We start from the raw sequence: 23879 nt of genomic DNA, 5'->3' as shown, positions 1-23879 counted from the left end.
TGACTTAAGGATTCTGGGGTTCTTACTGTAAGTGTTGAGTTGTTAACCCTCATGCCCTGGACAAATTCCAATGCTGCTTATTATTGCCTACCCATTTAAATTGTCTCTGTCGTTTCCATTAAAGTATTCTTAATTCTCAGTTCTACATTGTTATGTGACTTCTCTATTTCACTCCAGAGTTATCTATTTCTGTGGACAAAGAACTGCTCCTTGTACCTCCTTATCTTTCTTACCACTCAGGTTGCTATAAGGTTTAAGAGATATTGGATATTTTATGCATCGTAAGTGAAAATGATTGTGTTATGATTATTCAGATTGATTCTGGAAACACAAAAGGGCACTTCATGAAAATAAGTAAAGTTGCATATTTTGAAAATCTCTGCTATTTTTAACCCCATGACTGAATCTTTCTGGAATATGACATCATTCCCAGAAGTCTCATTCATTCCCAAAAGCAATTTCAGACACAACAGCATAGCAAAAGCCAGTGCTTAGCAGCTGTGATGGTTTCAGTAACAGCACAATCCAACTGCCTCTGAAGTGGATGAAAATATTCCCATAGAACCCAGCAGAGGTAAAGTATCACCTACTGTCGTGTCCCATATTTAGAGGGTGTACATTTGGCATACTACCCTTCTCTCTCCCTGCCAAACCAAGCATGTAGTCACTCTGGGTTTGTTTAGATCAAGCCTGTCCAACTTCTGGACAGCCAGGGGCCACACGTCACATAAGCTGCAGTCCCAGGGGCTTCGTGAGGAGCAGACTTCAGTCTTGTATGATGTACACTTGTACACTACCCTACTGGTCTGGTCCAGGAGGGGAGGGGAGCAGTAGGACTGGTCAGGGCTGGAGGCTTTCCACTGCTGCTCCCCCCACTCCTGGACCAGTCTGGAAGAGAAGTAGGGCAATGCTTCCTGCCTCTTCCTCAAACCAGGGACTAGCTGTTTTGTGGAACTGGAGTTTTGCCCACTGTTCTTGCTACTCCGGGGGAGGGAGCTGCAGACACTGGCTTTGAAGTGCTCTGCAGGGAAGAAGTTCCTCCTGTGAAGCATTTGTAAAGCCTTGTGCATGCAGCCCCACAGGGTTCCCTGGTCTGGGAACCAGGAGGTGGGGGTGGGGGATTTGCCCCACTGGTCTGGGGAAGATGTAGTAAGCAGGGGAGATTGGGCAGCTGCAGGCTGAAGAAACTTATACAAAATGCATCTCCTGGAAGTGTCCTCAAGTCTAGGTGACAGGGGTGATGAGAAAGAAGTCAGCAGTGTTGCGATGAAATAACTTCTATCAAAGACAGGAAAATCACTCCAAACTTCCCTTCAGTAATCAAGGAATGTTGGCAGTAATCAAAGAATCCCCAAAACCTGCCTCTGCCTCATCATGGCACCCTTTCTGCAAAGGTTTAGGCTATCTCAAGATTTTCAGACAATCCAGGCTCTGCTGTGGATCCATTTTCCAATGGGCTTAAAAGCATGGCATAAAAAGCAATGATGCCCCCCCTTCCACACCCCTGCCAGATAAGTATTTGAAAGAGCCTCACAACTAGCTGGGTATTTCTATATCTGTGCACCTCTGACGTTTAATATTTTTACATTGAAAGAGAGGGGAAAAATCATTTTAAACTCTAACTAAAGTGAACAGCAGGGTTCAAAAGCAAATAGTCCTGGGACTAAGTCTTCTGCCAAATTAGCCTCCACAGTTTTAAGTGAAATCTAATTCGAGTCCGAGTTTCTCTGATGCTGTCATAATTGTTCCACACAGTTTATTCATTGATACTATAGGTTCAACTTGTGCTGGCTGCATTAAAGAAGTAGTTCCTCATCCAAGAAGGGAAAAGAACAGTCAGTATAATTTCCTGTAAACGTATGCTAATACACAGCAGATTTTGAAGGCTCTTACTGGCAGATTTAAGCAGTGACAAATTCTGCAGCTGGTCAGTTTTGCTTTGAATTACTTGAGCTATTGTTAATAGTAATTGTTCAGGGAGAAAATAGTCTGTGTGTAATGTGCTCCAGGGACCATGTGTCCAACCACACCAAAATAAACCAAAACATTTTTAAAATTGGCCAGGGAAAACTGAAGAAGGACACAATGCACTCAGGTCCCCTTTTTCCATGTAGATCATATGAATCAGACCAGACAAATGGATTTGTTTTGAGATCAGTGTTCAGTTTCCTGGGAAGGAAAGCATGTGCTATGAAGCTTGTGTGGCATTAAGATGAACATGTTACACAAGCCCCTTGGTAGTTCAAAGGTCTGTTATCTCCTTTGCTGAGTAAATTACCCTGCATAGAGCTCTGAACTACAGTATCTTGATGACTTCCAACACCCAAGCTAACATATCTCTATCTCTATATATGTTGCATCTCTCTACTGCACTGCACTGTGCCATGTAGATGTACCCTTGAATGGGCTAGGTTAAACTTAATTTCTGCTGCACTTCAAGCTAGTAACATAAGATGCAGGAGTTATAATGCAATTTCTCTGTCTATATGGCTACGGACAGACATTACACATACACTGGTTTAAGTGATCAGAAACTGGTTTAAATCTGTAACAAAACAGATGTTCAGTGCACATAAACCAGTTTGAAAATGGCTGAAACTGGTTTGAGATAAACCTGGCTGAATGTAGTATCAGACTTAACTGATTTGGGTCTAACCAGTTTATGCAATGTCTGTCCCAACCCCCTTGCTGGTTTAAGATAAACCAGATTCCCCCAGCATCCTGGCATGCTCTCTGGGCTGGGTGGGGCTCTGCTCAACAGCAGAGCTGGCCCCTCCCCTCTGCTCCTTCATTGGAGCTCCAGCAGAGACTGCAGGCACAGTAGGGTCTGCCTCGCTTCACCCTGCCCTACCCACCACCACCCCCTTTGCTGCTCAAGCAGGAATCCCGCCCCCTCCCTCCCTCCCTCCCATCTTCCACAGCATGGACCAGAGCCCCATGGACCCTGGGCATGTGGTATGCTAGCTAATGCCCAGAGGGGGGTGTGTGTGTGTATGTGTGTGTGTCTCCGATTTCACTGGCACAGGCAGACAGAACAGTTCCCGCTTAGGGATTTTGGGAGCTAATCAACAGGTCAGATGGTAATCTGTTTAAGAAAAATTTGAACTAATGGAGAGAAGCTATTGTTTTGCTGATGGGGCTATAAACACTGTAATCAGCCCCCTGCTGGCTTTCTTGCCTGTCAGTTTGCTGCAGACAGTATAAAGAAGCAGGGGCAGAGACTGAAAAGCCTCATCTCACCAACAGATGCATGCATGCACCCCACACACACACACCCTTGCCTCAGAGTGCTAGCAGGGGGCTGGGACCTCACAACACTCCTACCCCTTGAGCAGCCAGGGAGGAAAATCTTGAGATGGTGCAGGCAGACCTTCCTAATCAAAGCATCTTGCCAGGGCCTGGCCATGCCCCCCTCCCCCCCCATCAGCTCAGGTCTGTGCAAGGTAAAGGAGGGCTGCTCCAGCATCCCCTGGTTTCTAGTCTGAGCCATTGCAGGCATGTGCCTGAATTTCCTCAGTCCTGAGAGAATGTCTGTCCAGTTACAAACCAGTTCAGCCTAGCTAGGTTAGACTAACCTGCAAAGATTGAATCAATTCAGGCTCAGGCTTTTTGTGTCCCTAGCCTATGTTAGTGTTGTTTTGCAGTGTGGTCACTCTCATTCAAGGTAGGCTCATCTAAGTGTATTAACTCTAGCCAAATGATGCCAAATACAGTTCTGAACTACTACTGTGCAAGCATCAACTTTTAAGTGCTTGCCAACTTATCTTGCTTGCAACTGTTGAGCAAACCACGCCAATAGCGATCTTAGTTAGAAGCAAAGATGCAAATTTCAGTTAGTAGGAAGTAAAAATAAATAAATACATTTACCTTCCTTTCAAGTCTAGTATCTTCATGTGCAGCAGTGTGGTCACATGAATGCAAGAAAAGGGAAGAAGACACAAAATAAAGAAGGAAGAGAACCAAAACCAGAAAAATAAATGAAGTCCCAGATACTTCAAGAGGAAAAAAAAAATCAGAAACACATGTGAAACTTTGTATCACAGTGATAATTCTTTCTGTTATGGGCTGAGATCCCACTAATTAGCACAGTATTCATAATTATAAAGGATCACTAGGAAGAAAAGTGGACTGTATTAGTATAATCGTTGTAGTAAAAAGTGAAATCCAAAGGAAAACACTTGACATGAAGGGAATGTAGGGAAAAAAATCTGTCCTTGCATTTGAAACCATAGCTAATTGATCCTATAGGAAAATATGATCATATGATACCTCTTTTTATCCCCAGTCATATTAAAAAATAGAGGGGATGAGGGGGGAGAATCAAGATAGTTCAAAAAGTTCCAGAGATATTTGATTCAGAAATATTTTTGATAGAAATCAAACACTTGTTTTGGGCTGGGTCAACACGACAGTCTGTACCCACTTGTTAATTCATCACAACACTTCGTAGAGTTCTAATTCTGGGTTTCTCATATCCCTGTTCACATCCAGGGGCCACGTTCCCTTGCTGGACTTCATCTTCCATTAGTTACTTTGGACACTGCCTGCAAGACTCCAATAATAGAACCTAGTGGCTCAGCCACAGGGAGCAATCATGGTCAATCATGGGAGACCTAGCTCCTGCAAAGAGCAAGGCCCATCACAGAGTACAGGGATACACATAATCCAGAACCACAACTCCCATAGATCCTTGCAATAGTTTAGATGGCTAGGGATTAACATTGACCTGAAGCAAACACTGCATTTCAATTGTCCTGACAGAGGTGGTCCTCACCCCTACCTTGGGCAAATTCAAGAGGAGGTTGGATGATCACCTGTCTTGGGTCTTGTGAACCTAGCATTCATTCCTGCCTGTGGCAGGGGGTCAGGCTAGATGATCTGTTCAGGTCCCTCCTGACCCTAGCTACTATGAAACTATGAAATTCCACCAAAATCTACCTTTTCCCATAAAAAGTTTAAATTTTGACAAAATTTCATTTTTCAAAGAGCAAAATATTTCATGTGAAGTTGAGTGGTTTCACCCTACTTGAAAATTATTCCTTCCTACGTTAGTTACAAGAGAATCCAATAATGACGATCTCTTTATGGTAAGTCCAAGAGCAAATTCCAAAAATCTTGCTTTGTAAAACCAGTAAGGAAACTTTGATGGCAGTGAATCAATCTGGAACTCTGGCTTTCTGGTTTGCAGGATTTCTGGTTTGTAAGAAATTTGGATCATTTTAAAATCTGGATTGGGTTAAATTGAAAAAGAACTCAGATTTTTAAAAAATTTCTTATGCATTGGAAATTCAGAGGGGAGGGAGGTGGTGAAACCTTTCTGGAACACCAATAGACATTGTTTCCAGAACAAAATAAACTTTCTAGATCCTCGAAGTGACTGAGAGAAACTGATGATCTGTTTAGAAATGACTTTGCTTTCCCAGATAGCAACACAGTTTCTCTGCAACTGTAGTGAGCCTAGGCCCAGCTGGAGAAGTTCTCACCCCAGGCCACAGGTGGTAGTGATCAGAAACCAGACTGAGAAATCACAAGGGCTAAAGGAAGAGAGTCCTGCCTGCTTAGGCCTTCACAGGCCCCGAATAGACAGTAGTTAGCTGTCTGGGCAACAGATCTACTTGCTGTGCCCTGGACTGTCCCTGGACTGCTTGGAAGCCCTTGCCTAGCTCCTAGTCTTCTGCTCTTGCCTGCATTTCTGCCTTGCCCCAGCCTGAGTTCCTGCATGTTTGAAGTCCTGGCCCTGACCTCTGTTATACAGCTCCAAACTCCTGGTTTATGATCTTGAAACACAGGTGACCCACACAGAGTACCCACACCCTGGTCCATTACAGTAAGCCAGGCAAGACTACAGTGACTCAATTATTAGTTAGGTCCTGGCTCATTTGCAAAATAAATGCTGAAAGTCTGTGAAAGAAATGCCTACAGATTTACTCATAAGAACAACATGCAAATGTCAACAAATAGGGTAAGTAACCAGTAAGGCTGCTGATGCTGCTTATCTTCCTTATTGATAGTCCTGCTTTCTATACAACTTTTGTAATACTGGAGTTTCTTGGTAGGGCAAAGGAGCCTATACTTGAACTCTGTACTGTTTTGGTTAGACTGCTACAAAAATTCAAGCTCCCAAAGTTAAACTCAGCCTGTATATCCCTACTCTACACAAAAGTGGCTATGATGTAGATATGCCCTGGGTTATCCCTTAATGGCTGTATAAACAACATGATTTCCACATGACTAAAGTTTCCCTTCCCACTAAAATAATTCATAAAAATATACTGATTTCTTCTAGTTAGAGACCTATGAGATTTCTCTAGGATCTTTGCATTAAAATAATACTATAGCAGAAACCCTTTTCAGCAGATAGCTCCTGAAAGGAGTAAGCCCGTTAAAGGTATCTCTAGCTTCTGTGCCCTGATGTTACACAGCCAGTCTTGCTAGCTATGGGCTGGATAACAAGTCACTTCAGTGTAGCCAGCTATTGGTCTAGTCTATGAACTCCCATGAGCACAAAAACCACTCCATGCAGCACAGCCAGGGCAGAAAGATACAGGAGAAGGTTGGTCCAGGTACTGATCAGTGAAGCAGAAAGTCATAGGAAGGAGAATATACTGCATTTGCTTAAAGGCTTTTGCATCACATAAATCCTCCTGTCCACTTGGGAGTTCAGGGATGAACTGTGCTGCTGAGGTGCTGCAGATTTATTTCCTTGTGGGACTTGTGCCTCATAGAAATAAGCAAGATCTAGCCACATAACAGGGTTCATTGAAAAAAAAAATCAAGCTAGTGCAATGCCCTTGTTTATAAGTTTGTATAGTTATGACAATTAAGCTATGCTGCCATTAATGTATTCTGCTCTGTGCCCTGGTAATTAACAATTTTATTTCTGGCAACTGTATACATGCACCTGCTTCAAAAAAGGAAAAAAGAAGAAGATGCCATTGTTAAGACAGCAGCGACTGCTTCATGTAACTGGAGTTAAATTGGGGAGCTCTTTGGCTGTCCCAGCCTATTGTGTCATACGCTGGGAATTTGAGGAATGCAGAAGAGTTATTAAGATACCTCTCTGACATTCTGCCTCAGATGTTGCAATTTGTGAAGTCTGGTTGAAGCACTAAATCTAGGAAATGGCAGGCAACATCACTCCCCCACCCCTTTGCCTAGGATTATATTGGGAGGACATTGTTTCTTAAAAGATGTATTTGTAATAACAAGGTTCTCTAAAACTAGGTCTTGAAAAACCATCTAATAAATTAACTCAGGCCAAATCCACTTGCTCTTTATTTATTTATTTACTTGTAAATGTTTCCTGGAGTTCATGCCTGAAACATGAAGGAAAGTCACCACCTGTAACACCTCTTTTACTGCCTTACAGCATGGCATATGCATGTGTGAAGGTTTGATTTGTAGCCCAGTAGTTCTTAAACTGTGATGCAGAAAGCAAAGGAGTGGGAAGAAAAAAAAATCAAGACAAAGAATAGAACTATGAGAAATGGAAAACACTAAACACAGAAAATTCACAGAGAAAGAAAAAAGGGAAGTGGGAAAAAAAGATGAAAGACAGAATGCAGAGAATGAATGGAAGAGTGACCATGTCAGGGTACAACATAAAGGGATATTTGGAGGAAGAGGCCCACATTCAGAATTAATACATGCAGCAGAGTTTAAAAGCTAGGAAACAATGCCTCCCTATACAGCAAGCCTTACAAGAAAGCAGGAATACCTACAAGTACAATGTGGTGGTAGGAGCCTTCATGGTCATTTATCTTCATTTGTTATAGTTTACAGTGTGCTTTCTCAACAAGTCTCTAGACACCTGTGCAATGAAACTGTTTAGTGCATGCAATGAGAAGTGGGTAAGTAAAGATATAGGAATCCTACCAAGCCTGGGGATTAACGTGTTACTCACATCTACATGGCTTTGGGCATCTGCATTGCTAACCTGCTTGCCATGTTCACTGATCATTTGGGACACGAGCAAAGAAGATTTCAGTACATGCAGAGCAATTTATGGTTGACTTGCTCTATTAAGAAGAGGGCAACTGATACTGCTCTGGGAAGAGGACATACTGCACATAGCAGTCATTTCCTACCTTCTCTTCTTGAAAGCTCAAGGTCCCTATTTTCTCACATGCTCAGGCCCCCTAAACACTTACAGGTATAACACAATTAACTAGTTCACTGCACAATTACCATGAGACTAGCTACATGTGCAAAGTAGCCATCATGTCACAAAAAGCTCCAACCAGCTATGAAGTTAGACCTTGAAAATGTATACTAACTTTATAGTTGGTTGCTAACAAGCTTTAGCTTGCTCATGCAGCAGGGTTTTCCCTGTAGTTGCAAGCTTCCTCAGCTGATGAGGCTTCCAGCTATAAGGATGCACCTTGCCTAGCCAGGGCTGGAAGTCCCACAACTGAGGCGACTCTCCCCAGTAGTTGCTGACTGGGTCCTGGCAGCATGAGGACCCAGAATCTCACAGCTGTGGATGCTGGGCACCATGACCTAAGTAGATTCCAGCAGCCAGAGGCTGCAGCTACCCCGAGGGGCGAGTGAAATCCCTGGAGCTGGGGGATCATGGCAGCCATGAACTCCTAGCCTCAGGGGTGTATGAAACCCCAGGGGCTATGGGATTATGGCTGTTGCGATCTCCCACTCTCAGGAGTGAATGGGGGCTCCAAGCCACGGGAGCTTGCTTCTTGCCAGAGCAAAGGGAGCCCTGGATCAGGCTCCCCCTGCACCCACAATAAGGCACAATGAGATTGAAGGAGCAGTTCTGCAATCACACCTCCTGCTGTGCACATGTTGCCTGGCAGGAGGCACAACTCTGTGAATCACACATTAGATACCACAGCACCTTTACCTGCACATGTAGAGGGGCCTCACAGGCTTAATCTTTGTGTACATGAGGAATTTACCCTGGTTTGAGCAATCAGTGGTCAATCACCCATATAGGAACACCAGCACAGGCTCCAAGGAGAGTCAAGAAAAGCCATGATTTGCACCAGTGGAGGCTTATCCTAGTTACATGCTGGAATAAGTAAATGCCATTAATCTAAACTGTGACTTTCCATTCCTAAACCTAATCTTTTCGCTGTTTCAGCCACTTCTGCAGCTGCTATGGATTGATGGAATTGGGGCAGATTACCAATACTGACAAGGGCTCATATTAGGTGTGGAAGGTTCGGCAGTGACTGTGTAGTTGTACACTATTTCATAGCCTTGCTAGACTCACTGTGTTAGGCTGTCCCTACTTGTTACCATCTGCCCTGAATGATTAACAGAAACATGTACTTTCTCCAGTGCCCCTTTTTCTGCAATTAGAGGTTAAATGGATAACAGGGACTAAATTTAAATTAGGCTACCCATGAAAGTAATTATCTAATATCTTGCAGAGTGCTCTGTGCTGCCCTGGGATTACAATGCAGGCAAACTGGAGACAATGGGAGAAATAGCATTGGAGTATACATTGATTTCTGTATTTGTTTTAATGAGCAGTGAAATTCTTACCACAGAACTCTGACATTCTCCAGTCAATGCAGATCCCATTTGTCCTGCAAGCTTGAGCATAGGATGATATAATCTCACAGATTTCACCACTGTAGCAGCTGTTTTCTTGACATGCAGCATAGAACATGTTTGGAGAGATTATCCTGTGGCATTCTTCAAACTGAGCAGATAACAGAACACTGCACTTGGTAGCACTATGTTCAGCACATTTGCGCTCTCTCTCGACCTCACACACCTTTCCTGGTTCTTTTACAGTCCATTCCTGAATAAACGTACTGCTGTCAGATGTGACAGAGCCATTATTTAGCATAAAGTCATTGCCATCATTCTCATCGCACACCCCTACAGGGCAAAAGAAAACAAAGGAGTTTAAAAAACAACATCACCAGCAAAACCATTTTGAACAAACAGGACAAATCAAACACAGCTAACCAGAATGTGTAAAGGTAAGCTCCCAGGGCAAGATTCCACAAAGTTCGGGATTTGTTTCTACTAATTTATTACATTTGGCATCCAAGCATGATTCTATAGATGATTTGTGTGCCACTGAAATTGTGATGCCACAAGAAAGTAATTGCTGACCAAGTTGAAGAGTAAAGGATTTTAACCAGACTGTGCAATGTTTCCACGTTTTCCTGGCTGCTACTGGTAAGAGTTTGAGTTTCGGGTGGGTTTGATTGTTTTGTTTTTGTTAACACCTGTTTAACAACAACTGAAAAAGGATTAGCAAGAGACATCTGTTTAATAAAATTCAAGAGGCCCAGAGGCCCTGTTGACTAAGTGTGAGAAGTAAAGCTCCTAATGTATAGCTCAGCCACCCATGAATATTTCAGAAAAACCTAGGAGGATGGCATTTGACATCCCTAAGGAAAAAGCAAATAGACCAACATAAAGGCATGGTTCAGGACTTCTTTATTCTTCAGAAATGTGCAAGATCCCCTTTGCATGTAATGTTTAAAGGTACTGTGCCGGGAAAAATCATTGGCCTCTCTAGGGTAATTTTGCCAGAAAAGATGCAACTGTGACAAAGCCAAAGAATCAAGCCAGACATCCTTAGCTGGCAAGATTCCAAATAATTTAAGTAGCTACCAGTTCCTGTGTCCATACTGATAAGAACTGTGGGTGCATGCACGCAATGCAGTGCTAGATGCTTTTAAAAGTTCCCACTGCTGCATCACATGCATTTGTATAAATGGCGAAATGTGCACCAGCGCTGAGAAAATAGTGCCAGTGTTCTTTTCAACTAAAACATATCAAATGTGTTTTACTTTCAAAGCACATCACCACCATTTTCTTAGTGCTGACACATTATACCTTTTACACAAATGCAGGCGACTCAGTGCTGAGTGCATCGGTTCATGTGCTCCACAGATTTGATTAATCAAATCTGCTCCAATGCGCTGGATTTCCGGCACATCAGAGCAGACAAACATGTGTGTTTAAATGCCCTGTTAATGTACTTAGTGTTTGGGCTAAGAGTTAGAGTTACAGTTTTACTGAAATCTATTAATTTAACTTCTGAGACAGAAGGTGATAGTATTGTTCATAAATGAACCATCCACTTAAACCTTCAAAACCATCCCAGAGAGGTCATTGTTGAATTGTTATTTTATATCATTATCTATACTGCAATATATAATTTCTAAAGACAGATAAATACATAGGGCCAGAGTCTATTCCTCTTGTTAGGTGTGTAAGTGAGCTCAGGTGCCTACGTTCAATTCTATTCCATCGTGTTTAAGTCTCTAACAGTCCATGAATGTACCTATGTTGGTAACACGACATCATCACTGGGGCTGTACAAACAGCACCGTTTCACTTCAACTTCCGTTTCACTGTTTCAAAGGGACAGTGTTTTGTTTCATTTCGTTTGGGCTGCGGGGCAGTGCCAGACTCCTCCTGGGGCTGCGGACAGCCAGATCTGCACCAGATGACAGGAGGCTGCCGCTGCTGCCTGGGGCCAGCAGCAGCAGCAATCTTCCTGGTGCTGGGCACGGGGTGCGCCCAGCACCGGTCCCAGGTGGCAGTGGCAGCCTCCTGTTATCCAGCACACAGATCCAGGGGCCCGCGCCCCCAGGAGGGCTGTGCTGCACTCCTCCCATGGGGGCATGGGCCCCTGGATCTGCACGCGGGATGACAGCAGGCTGCCACTGCCAGCTGGGACCAGCACTGAAGCCAAGTAAGCCCAGCTTCAAAACTCAAAACATTTTGAAACTTTCGAAATGTTTTGAGTGCCCTTGTTTTGTTTCAAAGCGGTATCAAAGCCTATTATTTTGTTTTGATTTTGCTGTTTTGAGCTCAAAACGCATTGAAACAGCTTTGAAACAAAACACCCAACGAAATTTTGCACAGCTCTAATCCTCACCCTTATGACTAAGTAACAAAAAAGCGAGGAGGACAGTGAGTTTTTTCAATTAACAGTTTTTCAGGGACCTGTGCAGGATGGAATAGAATCACACTAAGGCTGAAGGTACACATTACACTTAGACCACGCTAAGGGCACTTAAAACATGAACATCTGCATGTTAAAGTTCATTAACTCATGCTAAGTACCCTCTGAGCATCTCAAATTACACCACTTCAGGCAAGGGTTAACTCTGGGCCATGGTACCTATCTCGTATTAGGGTAACTTCCATCTGCTCCACAGAGATATAACAGGCAATCTGCAGTCCTCCAACACCCTGGGATGCACCACACCCAGCTCCCCCCCCACCCTGCCGCCACCACCACCACCAGACCACATGTAAAAATACCCTTAGAGACCAACTAAAGATGACGAAATTAACTCCTTCAGGACATAAGGACAATTAACAATCCTCCACTCCAAGTGTAGGGGCATGTCTTTACCCTGGGCTTCTCACACAAATAGCAACACATTCATTAAAAACAAACAAAAAACCTGTGGAGAAGATAAGAGACAAAAAAAATGCTATGTATGTAGCCATGTTGTTTAATGCACAGCTGGAAGGCACTCAGATATAATACAGATGAACTGTGTGTGGGGTATGCTCCTTGATCTGGGATCCTCTGAACATTATATTAACCAGTTAACTCCCCATCATTTTAGTGACAGGTTACTGTCAGTGCCTTTACCTCCCCTGCTTTTATTCATAGTGCACTACAGGACATTTCTGGTTTTGTCTGTTACGGTTTGAAGTGGCGATTTTGGAGATTCCTTGCGTTAACGACTGCCTATAAATAGATTCATAGATGTTAGGGTCGGAAGGGACCTCAATAGATCATCAAGTCCGACCCCCTGCATAAGCAGGAAAGAGTTCTGGGTCTAGATGACCCCAGCTAGATACTCGTCTAACCTCCTCTTGAAGACCCCCAGGGTAGGGGAGAGCACCACCTCCCTTGGGAGCCCGTTCCAGACCTTGGCCACTCGAACTGTGAAGAAGTTCTTCCTAATGTCTAGTCTAAATCTGCTCTCTGCTAGCTTGTGGCCATTGTTTCTTGTAACCCCCGGGGGCGCCTTGGTGAATAAATCCTCACCTATTCCCTTCTGTGCCCCCGTGATGAACTTATAGGCAGCCACAAGGTCGCCTCGAATGGAAGGAACTGTATTCAATGGCCCAGCACTATGCTCCTAAAAACCCTTATACATTACAATTGTGAGAGCCAAATTGTGTAGGGTCAGCTCATGCAGAGGAGTTTACAGGGTCAGTATCACACCTGCTCCTTGAGGATCTCACAATACAAGAAACCTCAATACTGCTTGAAGCCCAGAATAAGCAGTTGAAACTGGTAACTTTCAAACTTACCACAAAGGCCACGAATTTTTGAAGAAAAGCTTCTTGGGCTAAGTTCGAGGGTAAATTCATTGTTTCTTGGAGTAAATGTAAGATTATGTCCAAGATGAGAGAACCTGATCTCATGTATTATTGCTCCATAGACTGCAACTTCAAGCTGGCCATTGGTGTAGGGGAGACTGACCCTGTCTCCATTAACAGCAACCTGTTTTTGAGAAGATGAAATAAACACATCAGTTCTACCAAGCAGACTAAATACATTAAAGACTCTCTGCTTTTCTTAAACACATTGTAACTTTATACTCATGATTTGACCAAGATCTGACTGAAATTCATTTGAAAAGAACATAAATAATAGCAGGACCAGTTGACAGGACCCACGCAAGCTGCAAGCCAAGTTTCAGCTCTAGAAATGCCAAAAATATATTGTGTGTTTGTCCTTTCATTGCAAACATATTTTATCAATGTTCTTCTATGTAGTTAGGATCTTTCAGCATTATATGTGTTCTTACAAAGTCAAGATATAATGCTACAAGGCATCCAATATCTCTTCTCAAATGCTCATCACCATCAAATTCAAGTAACAAAGGAGGCCATACAGCAATTTGCAAGACCGGGCCAAAACCTCTTATGATCATTGTAATGAGCCCTGACTTTAGAATAAACAACTCTCACCTACTTAGCAAGACAACAAAATCATCCCACTGACAGGAATTTAGGGGCAACAATGAAAGAACTGAATGACAATGAAGGGCTAATAAAATGCATATGGCACTGCAGAGATCAACTTAATTGGGAGATGATAGAACGAAGGTAACTGTATCTGACTTGGAGCAGATATCAACCCTTGCTGGAGTCCACTGTTCATGTATTGTTTTACATTGGGAAAGAATCACATCTAGGTTAATTCTGTCTGGCAAATTAGCCAATCCTGTGCATGTGAGATACTTAAAATTCTAGTAAAGATTTGGAAAGCTTTATATATGACCATTACATTGACACTTGCTTGTCTTTAAAATAAGCCAGAGTCATTTTATAGGCCTGTGCAAGTAGGCAGGTATTAGATCTGACTTTAGATCCGACTGCTTTGGATGCCAGCGATCCGATCTGGAGCTCCGGACCAGGTTTCTGCTTTGATCCGGCCAAAGCAGCTCCGAAGCCACCTCACAGATCCGGCCATAGGGTATAATGGGGAATCAATGACAGATCTATAACTTTGGTTATTTTGTCTGATATGGATGAAACTTACAGGGTTGCTAGCCTCTGCTGAGAGCATGAAGCCTGCCAAGTTTCAAGAAGATCGGTGCAGAGGTTTAGGGGGAACTGCACCCCAAATTCTTGAAAGCAAAACGCATGTCATATCTACGTGTTAAGCCACAGTGGGGTGAAAACTGCAGGGGTGGTAGCCCCTGGTGAAGCCACAAAGCCTGCCAAGTTTCAAGTCAAAAGGTGCAGGGCTTTGGGGGGAACTGCATCTCAAGCTGAGAACAAGCAAAACTTGTGACATGGGTGACACTGTGTGTGTTAAGGTGCAGCAGGGTGAAAGCTGCAGGGATGGTGGCCCCTGCTATGGCCTTGAAGCCTGCCAGCTGTCGAGGAGATCAGTTCAGGGGTTCTGGGGCCCTGCACCCCTAGCTGCTGACAGGCAAAACTCGTGCCATGGGTGCTTGTGCAACTGACTGTGTCTGTCTTGGGGCAGTTGATTGTCTCTATTGATGATTTCCTCTCCTCAGTTTAGGTGTTAATCGTTGCTCATTAACTCATTAACAACTACAAAACCACAGACTAAGGAGTGGAAATAATCAATACCGAATCTCAGAGGCGGTTCCAAAGTTTTTCCAAAGTGCTTCAGAAGCTTCGAACCACTTCAGAAAGCCTAACAAAGCCAGCACTTTGTTCCAAACATGTTGCTTCGGACGCCAAAGCATCCAAAGCTTCCCCAGATCCGAAGCATGGTCCGAAGCCTCATACAACCCTATCATTTTAGGCCAGATTCCCAGCCAAGGCTAAAATCGACACTGCAGCTGCTGCATGAGAGATTACAGGGTGCAAACGGAATGATTTTTGCAAAGCGTTCCAAGTTACAACATTATCCCAGGCCAAACAGAAGTTCATTGTTGGCTGCAGGGGAAGGGGAATGGGCGACAGAGGGAGCTTGTCCTTGGGGCTCCCCAGCTGGTGCTGAAGGGTGGAGTTGGTGAATTAGAACCTCCCACCTCGGGGGAAGAGGAGTGCAGTATACCCACCCCACCTTCCGGGGGCGGGGGGGGGGCTGAAACCCCCCCAAATTAAACTCCCTCTGCTCCCTCCCCCCCCCCCCCCCCCCAATTCTGAAAACAGCAGCAGGCTGGGAGCTTAGCAGACAGTTACGAAAGGTCTTAAGTTTTGTAACATCTTTATCTGATACCTCATGCAATGAGGGGTCAGATTTTTACCCAACTGGCCATTTTTTAAGTTATTTGCAGCCATGTACTTGTGTTTGGTCACAGCTATAAACTGCTTTTTGTGGCCAGATCACGCAAAAATTGTCACTTCTGTCCGCACCTACAATGACAGAGGCTCTCTGAGGGCTAGCCTACACCTACAGAGTTTTGCTAGTATAGCTCTATCAGTTAAGGGGACTGTACTTGACTTACAGTCATGTCACTAGAGAGCTTCAGGGATACACCACTGTGCTTTACTTCTACAGAGTTCATACAGTTAATTTTTGGTGTTGAACTGCATGCACCATTGTGAAGAATCACTTCAATATCATGCTCTTTGTCTTGAAACATGGTGTAGGAGCAATTGCCAGTCAGTTTAAAATTCAGCCCATCAAAGGTGACAATGTGGCGAGTTGAGCTTCCCAGGCACCTACCTGCAAAGTGGTGAGAAAGACACATCTCAGTGCTCATTGTTCTTAGTTACTAGGTTAGTTCATATTCATCACAGGCCTGACAGGATCCACTAATCTCAATTGAATGAATCTGACTGAAAGCTAAGACATTACTCAATAGGAAAAAAAAAGTTAATGACACACCAACTTCCAGAGAAGATAGAAAACATGTTTTGCCAAAATACAGTTTTTCTAGATACCCGTGCCATGAGCAGACATTATTATGCAGATAATAGAATACAGAATAAACTGTATTATGCAGATAATTCTGCTAAATTTGATGTACAGTAAACTGGGTAAATCACCTTTGGGATTATTTGCTACTATTCACCATTGGTCCTATTCCCCACCTGTGCTCTCTCCCCAGATTCCTCCAAATATCAGCTTCAGATAACTGGTCACCACTAGATAATTCACCAGTATTTGCCTTCCCTTTGGAATGGCAAATTAACCACAGTTTACTGTATTAATCACTTCTATCGAAGTCAAGAAAAAAAGGATGAAAAGAGCTGTGGGTCCCTCTCCTTTTATAAGGAAGAAACAAAAAAAAAGATTTTTTTAATCAATATTTTGTTGTAATAATACTGCTTAGGATCCCATAAAGTGTTCTTCATCTGTAAATCACAAATGCAAAATCTATTAAGTAATAATAATATTGTGTTAAGTATTATATACTTGCAAATGCATTTAAAATTTCAATGGTTAATCCAGGCCAAATATATGTAAATTTTTCTAGGAAGAATTGTGTATTTTTCATTAATTTATGAAGATAAATTAAACTAAATACAGAGAAATAGGAAAAGAGACAGGGAACGAGAAACAATCAGAATCTGATCTGCATGTACTATAGTTCAGTTCAAGAAAATATAGAAATATTTAACCATGTATAATAGTGATAAACCAATCACCACTAACTAAATCTGTTAGCTCTCATCAAATCTTTATTCTCACTTCTGAGGAAATAAGTCTTTCAAGATGTTTCTAAATTATGCAATTAAATTAAATAAACTTAGAAGAAATACTTCCAAGTACTTCACTCAGTGCTCACATTTCTGTCAAAGAGAGGTTTCCACTGACTTCACCAAGGACAGGGTCAGAACCTCTATGGCCAGTTGACTGATGCAATTTCTGCATATCTGCATCAACTTGTATTGAATATCCATTAAAAACAATTAATGATGTATGCCGTGGTTTGTGGGGAGGTTTGGGAGGGATTTTTTTGTTTTGTTTTGTTTTTTGGCAAGAAGGGAGGTCTGTGTGAGAAATTAGCCATCCACCTTACAAACTCATATCATCTTGGGAAATGAAATGAAGTTAAATTCTTGTTAAATTTATACAGAGCTAAACAAATATTATCTCATTCTAAAGGGCAATAACCTTAAGAGAACTACAGGCTTTTTTGTGCCAAGTAACTAATGGTACAAGTGGTAATTTTAATTTAATCCCTTAAGAGATCCTTCAGGGAGACATGTTTTGAATGCCAAGACTAATGGCTCTGCATTACTGTGCATTTATTTGTGAAACAGGAAATATCAAAATATTCATATAAAAGTGACATTTGTAGGTGTTTATTATTTTGGGCACAAATAACATGATTCAACTAAAACCTATGCAATTATTTTGCATTTAGGGAATATTTATATTAAAAAGGAAATCTTGGATTTAAAAAGTCTGGATAATTAAATGTGCTTTAAAAGAAGCACTAAATGGTAGGCTTGTGCAAAGTGGCTAGTATTTGCTTCGGATTCAGCTGATTCGGGGGACAGTGATTCGATTCAGTGATTCGAATCACTGTCCTGAATCGATTCGGCTGAATCTCTGAATCAGACAGGCCAGGCCCATCCCCCACCCACTGTCCCAGCCTGGCAATGGCTGCCCTGCCTGCCTCAGCTCCTGGCACTCGTTAAAAAAAAAAGTCCCAACTCAGTGGGTGCTGCCAGACAGGGGGGGTGATCCCCACTGCCCCCCACTGCACAAGGGGCTCTGCATGAGTCCCCTGACCCCCCCCACTCCCCTCCCCTCCCCATGGCTGCCCCACCTGCCACGGCTCCAGTCCTTTAAGGAAAAAAACAAAACAAAAACCCAGAACACACCACTTCTGCTAGCAGGGAGCAATTCCTGCTCCCCCCCACATTGCCCTGTGCCTGCCCTGTGCCATGTGGAGGTTTCTGCATGAACCCCCCGAAGCCCTGAGGCTGCTGCAGGAGCGGTGAGTCATGAGACTTTTCTTCATTTTATTTTTCCCTAAAGGGCCGGAGCCCTAGTAGGCAGGGCAGCCATGAAGGGGTCTGTGGGAGGTGGGGGGGTCAAGGGGCTCATGCAGAGCCCGCTATGCAGCATGGGGTAGTGGGGGGCAATGGTGATCACCCCCCCCACCTGGCAGCACCCGGCGAGCACCAGGGCTTTTCTTTAAAGGGCTGGGAGCTGGGGCAGGCGGGGCAGCCATGGAGGGGATTGAGGGAGCAGGCAGGGGGTAGGAACTGGCAGGGGTCCTCCCATGGTCCCCTCTCCCTCCCCCAGGCCCCCTTCCCTGCCCCTACTTATCAGCTCAGAGATGGCTGCAGCTCCCTGCTGCAGCCACCGGGGGCTGTCTGAGTCATCAAAGCTCTCTGAATCTTTTCCAAAGATTCGGAGAGCTTTGAATGGATTCAGACCTTTTAATTGGTCCCCTGATTTGATTCGGATTCAGAGATTCGGCTTCCAAATCGGGCTGAATTTCCTCTGAATCGAATCACCACCCAAAGCTCTGCACAGCCCTACTAAATGGGGAAATACTTAGTGCATAAGTTTTCCTTTACTGACAATAAGTCGGCTGCTAAAAAACCGAAGCATTTCAAGTAGCACATTACCTCTAAACAGTTCTGCTCTTTGAACACAGTGGTTCCCCAATGGGTGTTTTGATCCCCAGATGGGACTATACATTAAAGAGAAAGAAGACACCAAATTCTTCATTAAAAAAAATGCAGGAATAATTTCCAGAAGCACCTACCTGCATGATTTGCATACCTACATCATATTTTCAAAAGTGATTTAGTTAAGTGTCACCAAAGTCATAATGGTGTAAGAATCTTAAATCCTATGTTAAGCACTTCAGCAGCTTAAGCACTTTAGAGCCTAAGTTTAGGCACTTTTGAAAATACAACCAACAGGGTTAAACCTTGGAGGCAATTGTGAATTTTGGCTCCACATACAGCCATCACTGTGCTTCTCCAGGCCAGATGCACATACTTGTAGAACTAATATCCCCCCCCACCTCCCCGTGGTTTGAAAGTGTTCATGTGTCTAGAGCCAATGTTACATGCTTTAATCAAAATAAGCACCTCAACTGGCTTTTTTCCAGAATGGAACTCAAGTACACTGGGTTCATTGGTCTGTATGGTCACTCATCTTCCCCGTGACGGAGCGGTGAGGCTCAGTCAGCAAATGCATGTTGTTGCGAATCCAGAGGTTGCAAGCTTGGCTCTCACCTCTTGCACATGGAATTCCTCTTCTCTGTGGACCATGTGGAACTGTGCTCCATGTTGGGAGGGAATACCCCTTCTCACTTTCACCGTACCCCAGTACCACTATGCTTGAGCTCCTTTCAAGGCCATGCAATGACCTGGAGGGTTTAGCTTCTAAATGATTTCACTTGAAAAAGGACCATCCAGCTTTTTCTATTTCCATTGTATGCAGACATAATTCCTTCCCACCCTACTCTTAGACATTCTTCATCATGTAAGCCGTGTGCTAATAGCTTTGATTACATGGAAAGATCATCTGTGAAGTCAGTGAGGCAGAACATGTTCCCATGGAACATGTGTGGGATGTCCCAGTGGTTTTCTTTTCAGCAGTCTGCAACTCTAGCACCTCTGCGGGGTCCCTCATTTCTGTGCATTTGAGTAGGAATACTGGGCTGTTCGCTCCACCTCAGCCAAGGCACTATTCACACAGTATCCATTTTGTCTGGTACAATACTCAAAAGTAGATTTTTTTTCCTTCTAAGTCTGATTGGGCCCAGCAACTCAGGGTTAGCCTAGAGTTCACTTCATTTTTCAGATTTATTTGTATTTTTCCAAGCTCCCTTCTCCCCAGTTCAGAAGGGTTTGGAAACTGGAGACTACTCTTGGATTCCATCTGATAAAGTGCTGCAGTCTTTTCCTGCAGAAAGGTCTATGCCATGACACTGTTCCTGAAAACACTTGTAAAAGTGTTCCTACCTTCAAGCACATGAGCGGTTACATTTATTTACATCCATAACTGTTAGCCAGATTGCAGCCTATATAAACTAGTTTGATCCTATGAGACTTTGGTTCTTGATACCTGTAAAGGTCCTTCTTTTCATCCAAAGTGGCCACTACAGACAATGTATGGCTGTGTGCTCTCAGGTGCAGAGTTACAGGATGAAAACCTTCTGTAATTTTTCATATAGAATCATAGAATTGGAAGGGACCTCAAAGATCACCTAGTTCAACACTCTACATGAATGCAGGACCGCCTGCATTAATATAATCATTTAAAGCATGGGTGGGCAATTATTTCAGCTGGAGAGCCGCTTAAGTTCTGGGGACCTGTCAATGGCCACATCCAACTCTGTCTCTTGCTTTCTTCTCTTGTCTCCCTTTCTGTCCCTCTATCTCTCTTCCCTCTGTCTGTCTGTCTCTCTCTATGTGTCTCTGTCTATGTCTTTCTGTCTGTCTCTCTCCCCCTCCTCCCTCCCTCCAGAACCCAGCTGAAGTTGTAGTTTGCCACGAGCCATGATACTCATCTGTGGACCCAAGCAGGCATGGGTGGTGGCATCAACTTCACCTGGGTTCTGGATGGAGGGGGAGAAGGGAGAGAAGAGACAGAGTCACGCTACTGCGCACCCGGTTCAGCAGCATCTCCTGCTTCTGTCCACATTTGATGCTGCTGGCAGGTTCTGGGTCAGGTCTCCAGGTGAGAGCTTCCATCATGCTGGGAGGGCAACAGGTCAGTTGTGGATGCCACTGGCAGGTTCTGTTTCTGGGCTCCTGCACCTGCCTGCTGTGACCACATCTGACACGGCCATCCGCCTGCTGTGGGGGAAGTCCCACCTGGGTCCATAGCTGACACCTGATGCTGCTGGGCTGAAGCAGTCCTGCCTGCCCACCTGACACCATACAGTGGACATAGTTGCCAGTTGCCTGCAGGTCAGATCCAGTGAGTTGGCAGCTGCCCACCTGGGGGCTGGATTAAATCTCTTGGTGGGCTGGATCCAGCCCATGGGCCCATCCCTGATCTAAAGGCACCCATCTGAAATGGAAGCCATATGAGCACATTGAAATCTATGGCATAGCATACTTTGTACCCATTTAAGAATGAAACAAAGATCTGTAGCAACATTAGTTCCCTTGTGAATATGCAATTAGCACTTATATACTTCAGTAGTTGCAATTTGGATTGGCCTAAAACTGAATTTTTTTTGGTAAAAGAAAAGATTTGCTTTGGATTAACCTGAAACATTCTGTTCAAACATTATGAAATAGTTTGTTTCCTTTAGAGGTTATTTTGTCCCTTTCTTCCTTCTTTTTTCCTTTAATGTATAGTTCAAGTTGGGAACAAAAAATATTCTTTTGAAACAAAAATGCCTAGTTTTTTGTTTGTAAACATCAAAACAAAATGAATTTCCCAAAGGAAATAGTTTATTTTTAAAAATGTGAAAATAAAATGGATTTAACATTTTCAGAATACCACCCTTTCCATTTTTTTGGCTGAACTATTTGCTGGATTTAACCTGAATTTACAAATGGTTTCAATCTTACCAGTGTAATTATTCTCTGAAAAGTTTTGCTCACCTATAGCTGGGGTAAAGAAACGGGGAATGGCTGGGCAAACAAACTGGGATAAAGGAGGTCAGGGATGGACAAAAGCACTGAAAAGGAGACAAGAAAACACAATGAGCATGATACTCCAAGAGAAAACTAAGGACTGAAGCCTGATATAGGCTTTAGGACAAGGAGCCAAAGTGGGAAACAAATAGGCTGAAGGGAACATGGGAAAGAATAGAAGCCTATGTGCAATATGGTACCCCACTTGCAGAACCCAGAAAGAAAGCAGTCAGTGAGATGGGTCTGCTAAATTCCAGCCTTACCGCTAACCCATGTGATTGTCAATCTGAGACCAGGTGATGGGCTTCTGATGGTTATCAACCTGCCTTTTTTTTTTTTTTTTTTTTTTTTTTTTTTTTTTTTTTTTAGGAACATAGATAATAACACCCCCACAAAATAACATTCAAAGGGCATTAATTTTGCAAAGGCAAGCATACAAAAGTTAGGACAGGCTAGAATGAAGGCTGCCTATGCAATCTTAACTGTTCATGTGCATTATGACAGGAGAGAAAATCTTTACACACACTAAATCTTCCCCTCAGTTGAAAAAACAAATAATTTTTCCATGCTTATGTCTTTAATAATAAAAAGCAAGAGGGATAAAAATGGAAAAAAATAAAGGAAAATCACCATGGTTTTCCATCTGTATTAGTATCTTTTGAAACCATGTAGGAAGCTTTACAAGTTCTAGAGACGTGACAGCCCTGGTCTGTTGATGTTTGGGAGTTGCCCTTGCAACTCAGAAAGAGTTGTTTAAGTTCCCAGGTGTGTTAGGGGGGAATGATGCCAGAATTGCTCCAAGGAGTTCCCAAGCAATGCATACCCTTGTTGTTCCCCCAAGAAAAAAAATCCAACTTTTTTCCTTTCTCTGCAGTTAGACAACATTGTGTCTGGGAGTAAAAGGGGGCAAGAGAGCATATTTATAATATCTAATGCAAGAGTTATCGCCTCATTGCTACTTTGGCCATCCTGCATGTTATCTGTCCTCTCCTGTTCCTGCGCCCCCAGTCCTACATCGATGGAGAAGAGAAATTTACTTGATAAGGTGTAAGCGCTAATTCAGGTCAGTTCAAATACCCTTGAATTCCCCCTGGGTTTGCAGCTCTGTGTTGCATTTCCAGCATGATATTTCTGAAGCGCATTACAGCTGATGGGAAAACTATATATGCAAAATAAGTTACTCACAAGGACACACCCAATGACAGCCACAGGTTTCCTCAAGTTTAACAGCAGGAAGATCATTGCGACATGTAGGTTTGGGCAGCTTCTCACAGTTAATTCGATAATTCTCCAGAATAGTATGACCACCTGGAAAGCATGTCACGGTGTGACATCGATCTGATAATATCCATGTGTCACCAGGCTATACAAAAAGACATGTGGATATTAAAATAGGATTGATACAAGAAAAGAACATTCAAAACACACTGGGTGGCCTCCACCAAGCTGCTACCAGACTGCGTTCTATAAGCCTAAAACTAGCAAGTAAAGTGACACTGGCAGCAGTGTTGCTCAAAATAGCCCTGGATAATTAAACAATAGAATGCTGCATATGAAGGATTTCATGAGCATGAGAAAGCCAATATAGAAACACTGCAAGAAATAGACTCTGAAATTCCAAACAAAAGATAATGGTCTAGAATGGAAGATGCTTTGCTGGAAGAGAATGGTACTTTGTCTATTGTTAGCATTGCTGCCCTCCAACATGCATGGACAGCACAGTCCATAAAGAATTCCCCCCCGCTTTTTCTTTAAATGCCAGTGCCTTTAGTTTACACAAGCATGAAATAATTTTAGAAAGGGCCCTGAACACAGAGGCCTGTAGCACAGCAGGAATTAATGAGAGATGGTCCAAGCCAGGGAATCAGAAGCCTTTTTGAAGGCTCAGAATAGCTTGTTATTTTACCTACAATCCCAAA

General features: G+C 43.3%; 1 protein-coding gene across 3 annotated transcripts in view; it reads right to left on the bottom strand.

The window, feature by feature from the left end:
* VWF (von Willebrand factor) overlaps positions 1-23879 on the bottom strand; it is a 203144-nt gene that overhangs the window by 50414 nt on the left and 128851 nt on the right. For all 3 annotated transcript variants that reach the window (XM_006266925.4, XM_014606374.3, XM_019482200.2), the window contains exons 34-37: positions 23146-23323; positions 15894-16114; positions 13270-13462; positions 9505-9846 (exon numbers count right to left, since the gene is read on the bottom strand). In XM_006266925.4, coding sequence (XP_006266987.3) covers positions 9505-9846; positions 13270-13462; positions 15894-16114; positions 23146-23323 — 934 coding nt within the window. The remainder of the gene's footprint in view (positions 1-9504; positions 9847-13269; positions 13463-15893; positions 16115-23145; positions 23324-23879) is intronic.

Source organism: Alligator mississippiensis, chromosome 4 (assembly GCF_030867095.1).
Source record: "Alligator mississippiensis isolate rAllMis1 chromosome 4, rAllMis1, whole genome shotgun sequence".
NCBI lineage: Eukaryota > Metazoa > Chordata > Crocodylia > Alligatoridae > Alligator > Alligator mississippiensis.
The sequence above is the reverse complement of the archived record's forward strand: the minus strand, read 5'-3'. Positions and strand labels throughout refer to the sequence as shown.